This window comes from Rhineura floridana, chromosome 11 (genome assembly GCF_030035675.1).
Source record: "Rhineura floridana isolate rRhiFlo1 chromosome 11, rRhiFlo1.hap2, whole genome shotgun sequence".
Taxonomy (NCBI): domain Eukaryota; kingdom Metazoa; phylum Chordata; class Lepidosauria; order Squamata; family Rhineuridae; genus Rhineura; species Rhineura floridana.
In genome coordinates this window covers 66,390,707-66,408,174 of record NC_084490.1, presented here as the reverse complement: position 1 = coordinate 66,408,174, position 17,468 = coordinate 66,390,707, and the positions used below count along the sequence as shown (strand labels likewise).

Below are 17,468 nucleotides of genomic sequence, written 5' to 3'. Positions count from 1 at the left end.
AAACACTTGCTGAAAACCTTTCTGTTCTGCTAGGTTTATGCAGGCAGGTTTATGACCTTTGTTTTGTTGTATTTTTAATATTTTTATTGTAATTTTTTTTACTTGTTGCAAACTGCTTTGATGTTTTTACCAAAATAGTGGTATACAAATATATTTATAAATAAGTAAAATAACATTCTTATTATATCGAAACACATTACCTTTGGTCCCTGGGCCAAATCTACTAACCTGAATCACTGTTGCCAATCCAGAGGCAAGGGTATATGGAGGGAATGGTGGTATGGCCCTAGTATTTGTTTTCAACCAACTCTGGAAAATAGTAATGCGTGCCTCATTTGAACCCCCTCACCCACTACTCAAAATAGCTCTCCAATAACACTAGGGGCTAACCAGGACACAATCTATGGCCATACTACCCTGAACACTCCCGAACTCATCTTATATTGTAAGCTAAACAGGGTCAGGCCTGGTTAGTACTTGGATGGGAGGCTGCCTGGGAATACTGGGTGCCGTAGGCTTAGAGGAAAGCAGACAATGGTAAACCACCTCTGAATACCTCTTACTATGAAAACCCTATGAATCACATGAGCAGTCACATCAAAACAGGAAATGGTTCCTGTTTCATACATTGTACAAGAAGAGAGAATCAGCAGAGGACAGGACATGCAAAAACATGTAAATGCCATATTAGAGACTGTGGAATAGCTGTGGGGAATTGGGAAACAAATGAAGGACAATTATCTAGTGGCTTTATTGCTATGCATATGCCCAGATTTACATGGTGCATTCATTAAAACCATTGAGACCAAGCCAGTGTCAGATCTATTGCTAGAATATGTTAAGGACAAACTAATGAATGAATATAATTTTAGAAAGGAAATATAAGGTGGTGAAGACATTGAAAAATCAGAGACAACTCTCAAGATAGATAAGGGGGACAAGGCAAAAGAAAGAAATCAGGATGTGTTTCTGCTGAACGAAGGCAGGAACCTGAAAAAAAACCCCTGTTTGATTTTAAAAGCTGAAGAACAGAAATACACAACAGACACACCAAAAGAAAATGTCAAGGCTGCAACAGGTAAGTCTGCAGATGTACTATGGGAGTTGCTTCAAAGCCATTCAGAGCAATACATCACATGGATGGTACATTGACTCAGGGGCAACAAGCAACATAACGAGCAACCAGTACTTCTTAACAGAAATTTAGTTAAGTGTAAAGGAGCTATTTTTAGCATAACAGTAACCAACATAATGCTCTCCAGATGTTTTGGACTATAACTCCCATATTCCCTGATCATTGGCCAATCTGACTGGTGCTGAACTTTGGGAGTTGTAGTCCAATGCACTTTGAGGACACCATGTTGGCTACCCCTGTTCTAGCAAATGGGGAAAGCACAATGGCAGAGGGAGTTGGCTTTCAGATTCTTAATATGCAGCATACTGGCAAAGGGAACATGCAAGATCCTCATGAAAGATGTGTTATATAACCCAAAGTGGAGGGAAGCCTTCTGTCAGTGAAACACCTTGCTGGCAATGGTCTCATGGCACATTTCAAGGAAATCAAACATAAAGGGGAGAGACTATAGCCAGAGAAATGTGAATGAATACTTGTACAAACTGAGCTAACAGAATGAAGAAGCTTGAACCATGCCTGTCATAATCAGAGATGGATGCATCATCCCAAATTCACTCTGTCCTGGTTCTGCATGAGCCCAAACCGAAATGTGCCCTCTCGTTTCCATATGAATTTTTTGGAGGGTGGGGTGGGGAGAGTTCTAAGAACTCTGTAACAGAAAAATGGGACAGAATGGACTTGTTGTTTTGAAAAAAGTAGTAGTTATGAGCTGGCTCTAGGACTATGTCTAATCTGCTTTTAAAAGGTAATTCCAGCTACTTGGAGAGCAGCTAGGTAGTGTACGGACATCCTGCTGTTGTGCACATTGAAAATAATAGGTGGTATTCAATGCTAGTAGAGTAGACCCATCAAAATTAATGGATATAGCTAACTTAGATTAATTAATTTCAATGTGTCTTCTCTGAGCAGATTTAGTTGAATCAACTACAAAAAGGTCAAAGACTCTGGCAATGTGCAGATCCAATGCAGATACTTAATCCAATCCATTCATTGGGCCAGACAGTGCAAATCAAGCAAGTCCACTTCAGAATTCTAATTTACTGGATACTATTTCCATTCTTAGCCACAGAATTTGACAAAGGACATGATGCCATGTGCCTATGAAGTACACGTGTAAAAACAACAACATAATCCCTACTACCCAATATCAGGCAAAAGCAAGACTATTCATTCTTTGGAAATTATCCACATTGACATTTGGGATCCATAAGCACAACAAGTACTTGGTCATCTTAATTGATGACTATTCCAGGTACACTTTCACATATGTCATGAATCAGAGAAACTACATGCACGAGAAATGAAAAGAGTTTGTGGCAGTGACCAGCAACAAGTTCCTACAGAAGCTGCAAATATTCTGCACAGAGAACTGAGGTCAGAAATGTACACGAATGGAAGCGGAAGTATATTTAAAGGAAGAGAGCAGTGGAAAGGAAAAACTGTACCCTAGTTGAGATGGCAAGATGCATGTTATTGGATACATACAATAGGGCCCCGCTTCTATGGTGCGTTCCATTCCGGACCCCCGCCGTAAAGCGGAAAGCGCTGTAAAGTGGAACCCCATTGATTTTAATGGGCCGCATTGCGTGAAAATGACGCAGAAACATCGCAAAAGGGGGAAAAAACCCTTTAAAATTGAAAATGAAAGGCACCGCATCAGCGGAACGCCTTAAAGCGGAACGCCATAATGCGGGGCCCTACTGTATTATCCCATGCATACTTGGACAAAGCAGTTATGAGAGCCACCTATTTAGGAGGAAGCAATTTATGACCAGCAAATCTCAACCCACGGATAAGTTTATTCTCCATCATCACCTCATTGGCTTTCCTTTCCTTTCAGTGGTTTATTTCCAGTCCATTGTCCCCATCTTGTTTGCTGCCAACATCTTCCATTCTAAACCATTTTCTGTTGCCAATGCCTGTTAGATCTTCTCCCACCATTTGTTGGCCTTCCCAATTATTCCATGGTGGTGATGACCCCCCTCCTACCGGTAATAGAGACCAAGAGCTCCTGTGTAACATTTGAACTGAATTGTGAAAAAAGGGACAGAGAAGTCAAAACAGTGAAGTAGCAGTCTGGATGAAGCCTGAATATTGGTATAAAGACACCACCCTTCCCATAAAAAGAAAAAAAATAGTGCATTAGAAAGCTTTATTGCAAGATGTGTTTACATAATGCAGTAGAAGTGAACATTAAAATTATATCACAGATTTCTGGGCACAGATCAATGGTCAATATTTCAAGCCTGCATGGCACAGGAAAAAATTAATCTGAAAGTAATTTGGGAGAAGAGACAGGTAATGAGTATTTTTAAAGGTAACTCTTATACTCATTGTAGTGCCAAAACTGCATGAAGATGGCTACAAATTATCAGTGTGCTTGGATGCAGGAAATTTTGAAAAAAGTAATTCAAGTTCGTCACTAAGTAAAACTATGAGGATGAAATGTTAAATTCAACATTTTACAAGACTTTGCCTATACCCAGGAAAACAACAAAACAAACATTGATGTGCATGTGTGTGTTTCCTGCAGGATATATATCTTACCATGCATAGCTTGTTCTTAAATTACAATTCACAGAATAACACTGCTGGAAAAAAGCTTATTTTACACTATACTACACACAGAACGAAGTCTAGTCACATTTACACATTTTTACAATAGTTGTCCTTTGTCTAGAAATTTGCCCTTTTGTATTTTGGAACTATTTCTTTTTAAATTCCCAGTTCACAGAAAAGACAGTAGAAGTCCAAAGACAGTCCTTGAAAAGAGAAATGTAGCCCAACATCACAAATGGGCTTCCTCATTCACAAAATTCATAATTTCACAGCTGTTAAAACTTAGTGATAGCCATAAGCCCTCCGTACCAATGCTTGAAGTAGCAAAGCCAAAGTATTTCAAAATTAAAGTATTTTCCCTTTGTATGTATGCAAGTTATAAAAACTTTAGGATGTTCCTCTGAATGAGTCACGCAAGTAAGTGAACTGCTATTTAACTAGATGTGAATCCCACCCAGTTTCACATTAATTAATTAATGTGAAAATTAATCTTAGTACATCCTGCGACAAAGAAATGCCTCATTTCAATCAGGAAAACACAAAGCTCTCCCTGCGTTAACTGAATCCGGAGGTTATTTATGTCAGAGTATAAATGCAATCTTTTGCTTCATATTCTGGATGGATCATGGTTCTCTTTAGGAACCCAAAACTATTTGAACAGTATAAAAGAGCAGGCATGGAATCCAGTGTAAGGTTCTCCTGCACAAGTGCCACTGAAATAGATGGAAAAGAGCACTCAGATGGATCTTCCACAAGAGAACTTCCTTGTGCCAAATTCAAATATCATTAATGTCACATGATTTTCCTGACTATTAGTAGCAACAATATGTATTACTAAGAAAGTTGGAACTGATCCATTTAGGCTTCCAACCTTACCACACTTACATGGGAGTAAGCCCACTGAACTCAATGGGGATTAAATTTGAGTAGACATATATAGGATTTGCCCTATGCATGTTTCTTATCATATCCTCATAACCAAGTACAGGAATGCATCAATTACATATTTAAAATGTCATCTGTATTCCTGGTTAATCATTGCCTAAGTATGGCTTTCTAGAAAACATTGGCTGTTGCCGTGAAAGAGAAAGTGAGTGAGGGGGGATGCAACATGGGTAACATCCCTTGCTATTAAACAGGCAACAAATATACAACCTAAAACAATCCATTGCAAGACCATATGCACTTCTGAATCAAATTTTTAATAAAGGGGGGTGTCAGATTTAAGAGTTCAACTGAAATTAGCAAGAGCGATTAACATTTTGGGATGATTGCCACCTTTAAAACCTTAACTCTACAGAATGCTGCATAATATAAAGACAGTGTATATCCTTCATCGTGCTGCCCAGATCGGTAGTATCCCAAATACCACATCTTAAGCATTTTGCTTTTAACCAGTTACCAACAGATATTCAGAGTAAGAGGGAAGGCTGAAACGTGTGTCTTCAAAAAAGAAAAAGTTTGATGGTGTTTGCTTATACCCAGTGCATATGTGAAGGTTTTAAAACAAGCGAGAGTGGAATGGAAATGTATTTACTGCTTCAAAAGAAAACTTCTTGGTTACTTTTGGTGCATGTTAAAAAAATGTTACACTATTCATGCTGAGGAATCCTTTACGTTGCCATTTTTAGTAGAACATTCCTTTTGAATTCAGAAAAGCTTTATTAAGGCTCATGAGAAATGACAGGTAAGGCTCAGTGGACACATGGATCCCCTTGTTATGCAACATCTGAGAACTGTTATGTGGATGTTTGAACCTATAAAGCAGTGGTGAGTGAAAGATGTATATTCTGCTGTGATATTACATTTTGAAGCATGTTGCGTAGAATTCCTTTGGGCATTTTTGCTACTGTGCTTGAAATGCACTGATGCCACGGACAATTATTGTTCAGTTTGGAGATGGAATTGACTTGTATGTTGCTCACTTTCAAAGCCTGGAAACAATCATATTTTTTGGCAGCACCTAATAAATGCTAGTATCTGTCTATGTCCTTATCAAAGAAACAGCACAACATCAGGCAGTTGTGTGAATAGTCACTTGGCAGCAATGTGCAAGCAACACAGGTGCAAGCAACATTGAAAACCTTAAAGGCAGCGGGGGGGGAAGGTATAGGGTCCCTTGGTGGTGTTTTCCTTTCTTGCATGCATACTAAATCATGAGTACATTTCATTAGGAACACATGTCAAGCCCAGACAACCAGAAGAGGACCTATGGGCAAAATTTATAATATATGGGGGATCATGGCCAGGATTCAATTAAACGAATTCTATGAGCTCCTGGATTGAGATATATGCATTGTTTCCTAAAAAACAGAATCCTCCCCACCATTGTGCTCAAAACTGAGAGGAATTTCAAAACTGATTGAGATTTAGGACGGGTGTTGGATAGTCATAGAAAATGGCAGACATCCAACTGGGCTAGTGCAATCCTTGTGCGTGAGCCCAAGCAGCTGTTTCAATCCCAACCCATATATGCAATCTAGAAAACATTTCCTATGGAACAATTCCATTGATATTATAAAAATATTCTGTGGAAATATTTGTTTTATTTGCCAAAAGAGCAGCTTGGCAACCCTTCTTGAAGGACTGATTGCCCATTTGTTTGTTGGCATTATCAAAAGTGTTCTTTGGAAATTGGGCTACAGTTTAAATGTTAGGCAGTTAAGAACACCATAGTTTATAGGAAGAGGGGTGGGAGACCAGGACAGCCCCCCCCCCCGGCTCTCTAGAAAAATGTTCTACTTGTATCATAGCCTAATTCTAATGTGTGTTTCTGCAATAACTAAGTGCTTATGTGGAGAGTGGCTTTTTACAGAAATGAAAATTTGTAAGCTGCACTGGAAATTTGATTGAAAGGCAGGTATAAATCTCAATAATAATAAAAATTACAAAATAGATGTTGCAAGCAGACAGACCAATGCAACAATTTAGCATTGTCCCCCCGCCCACCAAAAACACGCCAACATGCTGGTTAGTGTACAATGCTAGCATGCATTCTTCTTGCACATAAGATCTATAACAACTGTAACTGTTGTTTTTATGCCTTAGTATTTTAACCAGCTAAGAGTACCTATTGCATTTTGGGTCTTTTCCCAAACCATATCATTTTGGAAATTTGCAACATTTTCTTGCTCTAAGACAATCCTATCATGCAGGAGAGGTAGGAAATAAGTTTTGATAGCTAAGAGTTTAAACCCATCTCCCACAGATTAATCTCATCCTCTTGGAATAAATGAAAGATTGATTAAATAAATTCAGTTTTCTTCAGTTTACTGGCCAATGCCTTTCTCTCTAGTAAAAAATATACACTGATCGGGTTTATTAACAAATGACTTCCATATCATTGCAGAATCACTAAGTAAACAGTATGCCAAAAAGGAAAGAGGAAAGACACATTGTCCAGGAGCCCAACTGTAGCTGTCACAGACGTTTACAAGAGACAAACATCCCATTGGAGAGGCTAGGTTAAATCTAACAGCAACAGTGAATCATGGGTCAAAATCCAGCAACTGAGTGGGAGGAGCAATGTATAGATGGAATTTCTCACAATCTTTTCTTATACTGGTATGTTCAGTGTTTGGCTTTCTGCATAAAGGCTGTGACTGGAATTCTCCAGAATAATGTGCAATATTCTCATGGATAGAAAGTTCATTTGTTTTTAAGCCCAGTGCCTGACCAGTGTTGAGCTGGCATGGTAACAATGATTCAATCATTAAGCCTTCTTTAGTACCACTAGCTTAAAGGTATGTTTAAGTGTAAAAAGATCGCTTTCACAGCAGCCTTCAATAAAAGGGAAAGTAATATTGAATGTGTTTGATTCTTGAATATTTCCAAGATGGATATTTCTTATGAAAGGTAAAGAGCTGATTGATGCAAACCATGGAAATATATATATGTATAAAATCTCTCTCAAATACATTCTTTAAACTATAGTCCATTAACTTCAGAAAGGAAGTCTCTGGATGTTTAAATATCCCCATTATTTGGGAAATGGGGAACAGTTTGCATGTGCAACAAAAGAAACTGTCCTTATTCCCCGTTGTCTTATGTTCCCTTTTGTGTTTTCATGGTATGTGATAGTGATGAAAATGTAACTAGGAAAAAGTGTTAGCGGAACCCTTATAAAGTTTATCCAGTGGGCTTGACACAATTAAGCTTTATTACATCAGATTATGAAAGTAGCCTAATCGGCCCACATATATGCACAAAACTCCTACTTGACAGCAAATCCCCTTTTGTCTCTGGCTAGTTGCTGGCATACCGCTATAATTTATATATACAATCATCTCTACAGTTGAGTGACAAGAGGTACTCTGTGCTATTCCTGTGCATCTGTGCCATTATATAGAATGTGCATATACATGTTTGCGAGAGGTCCCAATATAAAAATAACCTAGTGGAATGAGTTCCTGTAAAAAGGATTTCCCTTCTTGCAGAACTGCATGAATGAAAGTTGAAGGCACCTGGATTCGGTAGGCATATATACATATGTGTGTGTGCATGTGTGGGTGCATGCACACACACATACATATGCATACTCAGTATATACACAAGTAGACATACATTTTTACATTCTTTGGTGGAAAGATAAAAATAATGGTACATTTCTATTTAACAATATTGTCTTTAGAAAGGTCATCGGAACTGTGACAGAATTAAGTTCACCTGTTTAAAGGACTGCCCTTGAACTGACAAAATATAGTACTTTACAATTATTACAAAAGGTCAAAAGGAAAATGAACATAAACATCTTTCACACAATACAAAACAACCTGCGGAAAACCTTTTTAAAAACCACATTAATGCAGCATGAACAAGCCAGAACAGCATTATGCAATTTCCAAATCACTCCCTCCCCTGCAGCCCTGACTTATTTTGTACTCATCAGTTACACATTTTTATTTTATTTTAGCCCTTTGCGTTGCCTACTTTTTTTCTTTTTTGCCTGCTTCGGTATTATGACAATGAATCTAAAAGATTATGGAGACAGCAGCAAATTTAACTGGCAGGAGAATGTTAAACTGAAAGACCGTTGGCAGCCTGTGTGTCTGTGCATGTATATGAAGATAGCTCTTCTTGTAGTTGATATGAATGCTGTTATCACACCTGCATCTCTGAAGTGCCCATCAGACCCAGTGCTTTGGCTTCTTCTGGTGTCAGTCCACTCTTAAGTGTCCTCCTTACTGAGCAGTCAGAAAACAGAACAGAAAGAAAAAACTATGACACTGCTAATAGACTAAATGCAGAAACATAACCACCCAAACAGCAGCTTCAAGTACGGAATCAAACTTCACCTTCCTGAAACATTTTACAGAAAAATATCCCAATGTGGAATCAAGTCATTGTACAGCAGATAGGACAATAACTTTCCAGAAGATCGTTTAGGCCCTCATCCTAAACATACTAATCTGAAAATAAGATGAATGGACTTATTTAAAAGAAAACATGCTTAGGCCTGAGGTTGTAGTTAACAATTCCTTTCCTCTTCCATGGATTTTGGATTTCTGTAGTGGGATCTTGAATGGAGGAAGGCTCAAAACTCAATCCACAATGCTTTCAGCAATCCACCATATGTGTATCTACGCAGGATGATGCTTTACAATGATATCTGGTATTGTTATGATATTCTTGAGAAATTCTAACTGCAGTATGCCAAAAATATATTCTTTATATGTTGTGAACAATACAAAATTGCATGATGCAATACAATATTGAATGCATACTCATTAAATGTTTCCACATTCTTAAGTACTTCAGTCTCATACTGCAGTGAGTGTGAGATTGAAGTGTTTAAGAATATAGAAACTCACTTGATATACTTATGATATACATATACACAACAAAATGTGCCCATGGAATAATGAATCCGCCAAATCCCCATGTGAGCCAAAATATTCAAAAGGAAATCCATTCCATGGTTTTCAAGGATAGGATGTATAGGGATTTCTTAAGACAGGTTTGTACCAGCAGTAACAGAAGGCTATTACAGTCTCCATTTGTTAGCAATGTGAGATGGATAAAAATGTATATATTTGTGAATAGTGCTCTTGCAGAAAGCCTAAGAGTAATATGCTATGTTGCTTAACGGTAGCTACCCTAGTAATACAGTAAAGCACAGCATTTCAGGTATATATAGTACATTTCTTTAGTTCCACATAACTTCCATTCCTGAGCAACTTCTCTAAGACACATGAGGAATGGATCCACTTTGAAGCTGACTTGGGTTCAATTTAATTTCATGTTAAGACTTTGAACATCAAGCTTGTGGGAAAGCTGAGATTATTAGGACAGTGGAAAGCAATATCTGCTGAAACATTAACTGAATCTTTATTTCCTGTTGATGTTTTCCACTGAACACATGAGAATCAGCACCATGGAATAATATATAATACTTTTATTACTATCCCTTTTTACTCCTGCAAGCAATTCTCCAGGAGCAAAAGGCCTGGCAATGATGAAAAAAAGTAGGGTCTTAATATGGGGGAGGGGATAAGAATGGAGAGTAGCTCACAGAGGAAATATTTAATTTAGGGCAAGCTGCAGGAGTAAGCACATGTGCAAATTATAAATTAGTAATGCCGAAATCACCACAAACGATTGGAACATATGGAGAACTCATACACAGGAATGGGGGAAGGGCTGCTGAGAATTGCAGTGGAAAGGAAAGACCAGCCAGTGTCAGCTCATTTGCACTGCTGGAACGCCTGCCCACTCCATCCAAATGTCTGTTCTGTGTTACCTTTTCAAGGAAATTGCCACATGAGGGATTCCCTCCTTCAACACTTTGGGGAAAGTGAAGGCGCTCTTAAGCACATGCTAGCTAATGGGAACCAAGTGCTGCTTGATGCAAAATGTTTTTAATCTGCAACAGCATTAACAAACTTGACTGTCAACTCATTGCACTTTGTGATTATTTATTCACTGTTGCTGTTTCTCTTTTGGGCTAACTTCACAAAAATGCTAAAAGAATGAAGAGAGCATTAGAAAACGGATTTTATTATTTATTTGGGGTTTTGTTCCACCCAATCTCAATGGCTCAAAGAAGGCCTTCTAAAAATGTGTCTTTACAACAATCAAGACAAAACCTGAAGGACTAATTGTATGCTTATTAATCATTTATGTAGCTATTAACATAAGTTTTACAGCTGTGGAACTGAGAATGGTTTTGGATGTTGAGTGGTGCCCACTAACTAACTTCTGCATTTATCCCATGGTGCTTCTTGATAATTCAGAAAGAGGAACTTGCACAAGGAAAATGTGTAGGCTGTGAATGCAAATGCAGCCAGAGCATGTTCCCATTTGAACTTCTGAAGTGCTGCCAAACCCAGGAATGACTGCATCTTTGGCAGGCAGGACTTTTTCTGAGGGCCAAACAACGCATGATGATAAACACTTCACATGTGTTTTTAAATTTTCTTACAATTATAATCACACCTTTCTACCAACATGGATCCTAAGGTGGTGTACATGTAAGTATGCTTCTGAGCAGATGCCCTATCAACTTTTGAGTATGGGTTCTGGTAGGTTTTGTTGGTGGGCTCCTGTTGTTGCTTATATCATGTGTTTAGGAGGAGTTTTGGGAAGGAGGGACAAAAGTGATGCCACCCCAATTTTAGTGATCACAGGTAGAGGGAGGTATAGCCATGGGGAGGTGATGAGCTACCATGGAAGACGATGACAAGGCTGTCTATGCCTTGTTCCTCACTCCCGCTCCTCCCATGGACGGGTTCCTGGTTGCTCATCTGCTGTGCCCACTGGCCTGTGTGTGTTGTTGTTTAACACCAGATCAGTACATAATAAGACCACTTTTCTTCTTCTTCGTCTTAATTACATTTGTATACCGCCCCATAGCCAAAGCTCTCTGGGCGGTTTATAACAATTAAAAACATTAAAAACAAATATACAAATATTTGATCATGGATGAGGGTGCTGATTTGGGAAGTATCACTGAGACCTGGGTGGGTGAGCTGGGAGGAGTTGATCTGACCCAGCTTTGCCCACCTGGATACTTGGTGCAACATGAGCACAGGATGCAGTGATGTGTGTGTGTGTGTGTGAATGGGTTGCTGTGGTCCACAGAATTTTCATCTCTGTCACCAGGAAACCACTCATCTTGGAGCTGGGTGTGAGGGTCTGCACCTGGTATCGGGCCAAGGAGACAGTAAACTAGAGTTGCTAATGGTGTACCATCCACCCTGCTGCCCGGCAGCTTCTCTCACTGAGCTGGCTAAAGCTGTGGTACTGGAGGAGTCTAGAATGATAGTCCAGGGTGATTTCAATGTCAAAGCTGAGGCTGACTCTAGTGTTCCGGCTCGGGACTTCATGGCCTCCATGACAACATTGGGGCTGTCTCAAGTTGTCACTGGTCCAACACATAGGGCAGGGAGCATCCTCAACTTGGTTTTGCTCCAGATAGAGGAAGGGGTGGTCTGGAGATGGGTGTGTGTGGATCTTACTCCACTGTCATGGTCAGACCACTTCCTGGTGAAGTTTAGATTTATGGCTCCAATCCTCCCCTGCAGGGGTGGTCGACAGATTAAGATGGTCCACCCCTGGAGACTACTGGAATCCACTTTATTCCTGAAAGCCTTGTCAGAGTTTCCAATTTATAGAGCAGGTGACCCTGTTGAAGCCCTTCTCACACTGTGGAACAATAAGATGCATCGGGCTCTTAACATGGTTGCCCCTGAGCACCCTCTCCAGCATTGTGGAGCCCGGTTTGCACCTTGGTACACCAGTGAACTAAGGGAAATGAAACAGCTAGAGTGCAAGTGGCAAAAGACATGCTGGGAGGATGATCAGTCATGAGTAAAACATCATAATCGTGCCTACTGTGTAGCAGTGATGGCGGTGAAGAAGGCCCACTTTTCTACCTGCATCACATCCTCAAGTAGCCATCCAGTGGAGCTTTTTTTGTGTTGTCAAGGGTCTGTCAACATCAGCTTCAGGAAATGGAAGCCCACTGTGAATTTTTTGCAAGGCACTTTGAGGGCAAAGTTGCTGGCCTTCATAGCAATCTTGATGCCTCATCCACATCTAGTTTCAACACAACGTCTGGGAGAAGAACAGGGGGAGTGCAACCCTGTTATTCTTACTTGATCCCTCAGCTGCTTTTGATACCATTGACCATGGTATCCTTCTGAGCTGACTTGATGAGATAGGTATTGGTGGAACTGTTTTAGAGTGGTTCTGATTCTATCTGCAGGGTTGTTTTCAGAGAATAGCATTGGGTGACTGACATTCAGCCTCTTGACAATCATGCTGTGGCATGCCACAGCATACCATCTTGTCCCCAACGCTGTTTAACTTCTATATGAAGCCCTTGGGAGTGGTCATCAAGAGGTTTGGGATGAGGTGTCTGCAATACACTAATGATACCCAGCTCTGAACTGAGACAGGCAGTGCAAGCCCTAGACCAGTGCCTGGACTCAATGGCGGGATGGATGAGGGCCAATAAACTGAGTCTGAAATGGAGGTGCTGTAGGTTGGTGGTTCATGAGTTTGAGTAAGGTCAATTGCCTGCTTTGGATGGGGTCATGCTCCCTCTGAAAGAGCAGGTTCATAGTCTGGGGGTGCTCCTGGATCCACCTTTGTCGCTAGAAGCCCAGGTGACCTCAGTGGTTAGGAGTGCCTTTTACCAGCTTTGGCTGGACCAGGACAGCCCAACTACTATTGTCCATGCACTGGTAACCTCCAGGCTGCACTACTATAATGTGCTCTATGTGGGGCTGCCCTTGAGATTGGTCTGGAAGTTGCAGCTGATGCACAATGTGGTGGAGTAACTGCTCACTGGGGCAGGATGTCGCCAACATGTTACCTCATTGGTGAAAGAATTGCACTGGCTGCCCATTAGCTACCAGGCCAAGTTGAAGGTTCTGGTTTGGTGTACAAAGCCCTATGCAGTTTGAGACCAGGATACCTGAAAAACTGTCTTGCCCCTTAAATACCCAGTTGATCACTGCACTCTGCAGGTGAGGGCCTCCTGCAGATACCATGTTATAAGGAAGTCCGTTCTGCAGAACATAGGAAGCGGTCCCTTAGTGTTGTGGCACCAACACTCTGGAATTCCCTCCCTTTAAATATTTGACAGGCATCATCTCTGTTACCGTTTCTGCTCCTACTCAAGGCCTTCCTATTTCAACAAGCCTTTTAAGTAGGGACCTTATTCCAGTCTGCATCTGTACTGGAATTGCTTTTTTAAATACATTTTTAAAGCTGTTTTTTTTAAAAGAGTGTTTTTAGGATGTTTTGTTCCGATGTTTAAAGATGTTTTGTTCTGATGTTTAAAGATGTTTTGTTTTAATGTTTTAGCTACTTTTGTTTTTAACATGTTTTAGTGTGCTTTTAAGTATTTTTGTTTGCTGCCCACGGCTCCTTCTGGGAGGAAGAGCGGTATATAAATTAATTAAATAAATAAATATTGAAGTAGTGGGGGAGGGCACAGGGCAAGTCTTATGCTAGTTAGGTCTAGTTCAAAATTAAGAATCCTGTTCTGTGGAGTTGCCATTGTCAGGGTTCGTCTACCCTAGAACTAAACTAACCAAATGCAAAGAGTTTTCTGGCTGGACAGAAGACAGCAGAGTGTAGACAAGGAATGTTTGTATTCTTCATAAGAATGCTAATATGAGGAGAGTTCTTTAGCTGTCATAGAATTCTATCTGAAGAAAAGGTCTCAGCTTGACTTTGCATACAGGCAAACCTATGATGATTTTAAAAAATCATTCATGCAACTATCATATAAATGCAGTGCTCAAATTATGGGAGAAGAGGTAGAAGGAACCTTAATGAAATCCACAAGTATTCCCCATGCCTTGCTACAGTTTTAGACAAACTATGCCCCCTGCCTGTAGCATTCTAAAAATAGCAGCTAAGGGGGCTGCCACAAAACAAATGAGGTTGTATCACTTCTGCCCTCTTGTACTTTGAATGTTGCATTCATGACTTTTCCTAACAGATCTTTTCTACAGCAGATATGCACATCCACGTGCACAAGTACTGAACAAAAAAGGGCAAACAATTCTCCATAATGATTCATCGGTTATACTTACATGACTTCCTGTTTGCTCTTGATCGCTTCCTTTCTCTAGGCACTGCTCGCTGACTTGGCACTTGCGTGGCAGATTTGACAATGCGATCCATTATCTCATCTGCTGCGTCATCTGTAGCATTAGGCGAATCATCATTGCCAGCGTTCCATGAACCAACACGGCCTGGAAAATGGAAAACACAATACTCCATGACTTTATACTCCACATTGTACTATTATACAATGGTTTTCAACAAGTAAGGACATAAGCTAATATTTTAGAATATCAACAAGTGGGAGCCACCAGGGTACAGGTTCTGTTTAATTAATCTCTGGCCTATTAAGTGCCTTGAGGAAGTTTGTGGAGCACCAGAAAAGTGCCCAGAACTATCTCAAATGGGAATCATACCTCACCAGCGTGGTTCTATTCCACATAACAATCTGCAAACTAGAAAACTTGGTTCTGGGTTTGCCAAGAGCACCATTACAAAAAAGATTTATTGACAGGAGAGAGATGTATGCCCTCTCGCTTGTGTAATTAAACTAAAGTAAATTGCAACCACATGTACTATATTAAAAATTGGAAGAGAATCAGTGCTGGAAAATTATAGGACTGAAAATGTGAACTCAGAAGCCATGGATATGATTCTTCCAGATATATCCATGCATGTAATATGTTTCACTGCTGCACACACAAACTTCATGTTCTCCATTACTCCGACAACTGAATAGGACGTAACTGAATGAATAATGATGAGCTTTCAACAAGTCAGAGCTCACTGAGCACAGGGCGCTAAATCTGTGAGATTATTTAATGTGTTTTAATTTTTTTTGTCTGTTGCTGTTTTAAATTTGTTTTAAAATGTTTTAATTACTTGTTTTTAACTGTTATATTGATAATCTTAATGTCTTCTATACTGCTTAGGGGTTTTTGCAATCAAGCACTATATAAATTTTAATAAATAAAATAAATGTTGTGACATGCCACAGCTACACAAAGCAGCCACTTGTTCTACAATTCTTTCTCTCTCTCAATAGTCTACACCTTATAGTAACTCCAGGGCAAGCCATACTTGGGCCTACAGTGACTCTGTGAGCATGCTGGCTCCCTGCAAGGAGCTCAAACCTTCTTTGCTCCTCCCTGGGCCTTTCAGGTCAACACAGGACAGCAGCTAAGCCAAGGTGTGGCTAAATATGTTGTCCAAGCCCAGGATCATGGCTATGGTCTCTTCTTAGCCGTGACCAGTAACCATAGGACAAACCTTGGCTATAGATCATGGTTAATTAGGAGATACAGTAACCACAATCCCAGGACTGGATGACACAATAAACCAAATTTTGCTTAGCTGCTCCACTGACCTAATGAGCCCATGGAGGAACAAAGCAGCTGCAGTCTCCTCCTTGATAGCCAGCGCTTTTGCACTAAGTCATAGTTTGGCTTAGTGTGATGTGTAAACATGGCCAATGGCTCATGCAAGCAACTACTCAACTGTGAAAGTCTCTTAATAAATGTCCATCTGGCTTGCCCTATTTTTGCCATGCCTTAAGCCAACAAAAACTGATCATAAGCATTATTATAACCAAGGATACAGTGGATCAAATGTTGGACAAGAGTATTGTTTTCTTTGTATCTGCTCTATTTGGTATGCTTCAGAAACTGAGGCTCTTAAAATGGCTGAAGTAGGCTAAATTGAACTTCTGTTTCTGTGCCTGACTTGATGGAGTTCAAGTGAGGACATTGGTTGTGGCTGCCCTAGACAGAAGTGCATGCTGTGTTGGATACTGGCTTGGGGCAGGCCTTGAAGGATTGCAGTGTGCCAAACCTACCCTCTTAGCATCATCAAGCGGAACTCATCTACCTGCCCTCCTTATAAACTCTGTGTGGATTTAGCTGGTAATCTGGGGGGGGGAGTAGGATTTCTTTGCCTGTCAAACAGATTGGGTCATGTAGGCAGGTTTCTGTCACCTGCTCCATACTGTATCAATGGGTGTTGATAGCAGTTAGTGCCTGGGAAATGCCAGAGTAAATAAGTTCATCATAGCAGGTAGAGATGTGCTGGGAAAAGAAATAACCACATTTAGTTGGTGAGTATTTAGAGGAACCTTTAAGCCTGTTGGAGGGTTCCCAAGACTTGCCACCCATGGGGCATGGTAGGAATCCCATTTTGGGGCTAGCCAGAGTCACCCATTAAGAGTTGAGAGGGCATGGGAGCAGAGGATGACACAGGAAGGCCTTGCTCAAAACCTGAAGGGGTGAGAAGGATCAGACAAACTACAGCTGAGTAGTGCCCAACACAGTTTTAGTGTTTGCTGCAGATTTTATTTATAGAAGTTTTAATAAAGTTGTGGCCTTAGTTTATGCAGTGTGGTGTATCTTGAACTGTTAGACTGGTCCAATCGCAAATCCCAGAGAATCACAAGAAAAGGTCCCTTCAGAGTCAATGCTGTGAGTGCATTACCAAAAAATATAACTTAAATAGAAAGGCTTGTTTGGAAACAACTATGTTCAAAATTTCAATATAATAAGGATGACAAAAGTTCCATATAGTGAGGAAACCTTCCACATTATTAGCTGATGGTGATCAATAACTTTTTGAATTAATCTTTGTTCATTGATCTGAATTTTAAACCACACTGCAGTGTGCAATAAGTGCATTATTTGGCAGTTAACATTTGAAACAGAAATTAATATGTATGCCAACAAGAAAGACTGTTGACAGTCCTCTTGTAAATTGGCTTCAGGTTTTA

At 40.1% G+C, this 17,468-nt stretch overlaps 1 protein-coding gene and 1 pseudogene across 18 annotated transcripts in view; one reads left to right on the top strand and one right to left on the bottom strand.

Annotated features, from left to right (window-relative positions):
• Positions 1–399: 399 nt before the first annotated feature.
• On the top strand, positions 400–518 carry LOC133368097 (5S ribosomal RNA; annotated as a pseudogene).
• Positions 519–3,268: 2,750 nt separating this feature from the next.
• Positions 3,269–17,468, bottom strand: part of FHOD3 (formin homology 2 domain containing 3) — a 573,780-nt gene continuing 559,580 nt past the window's right edge. For all 18 annotated transcript variants that reach the window (XM_061588106.1, XM_061588108.1, XM_061588113.1 and 15 more), the window contains 2 exons: positions 14,743–14,904; positions 3,269–8,877 (listed from right to left, as the gene is read on the bottom strand). In XM_061588106.1, coding sequence (XP_061444090.1) covers positions 8,795–8,877; positions 14,743–14,904 — 245 coding nt within the window. In that variant the 3' untranslated portion in view covers positions 3,269–8,794. The remainder of the gene's footprint in view (positions 8,878–14,742; positions 14,905–17,468) is intronic.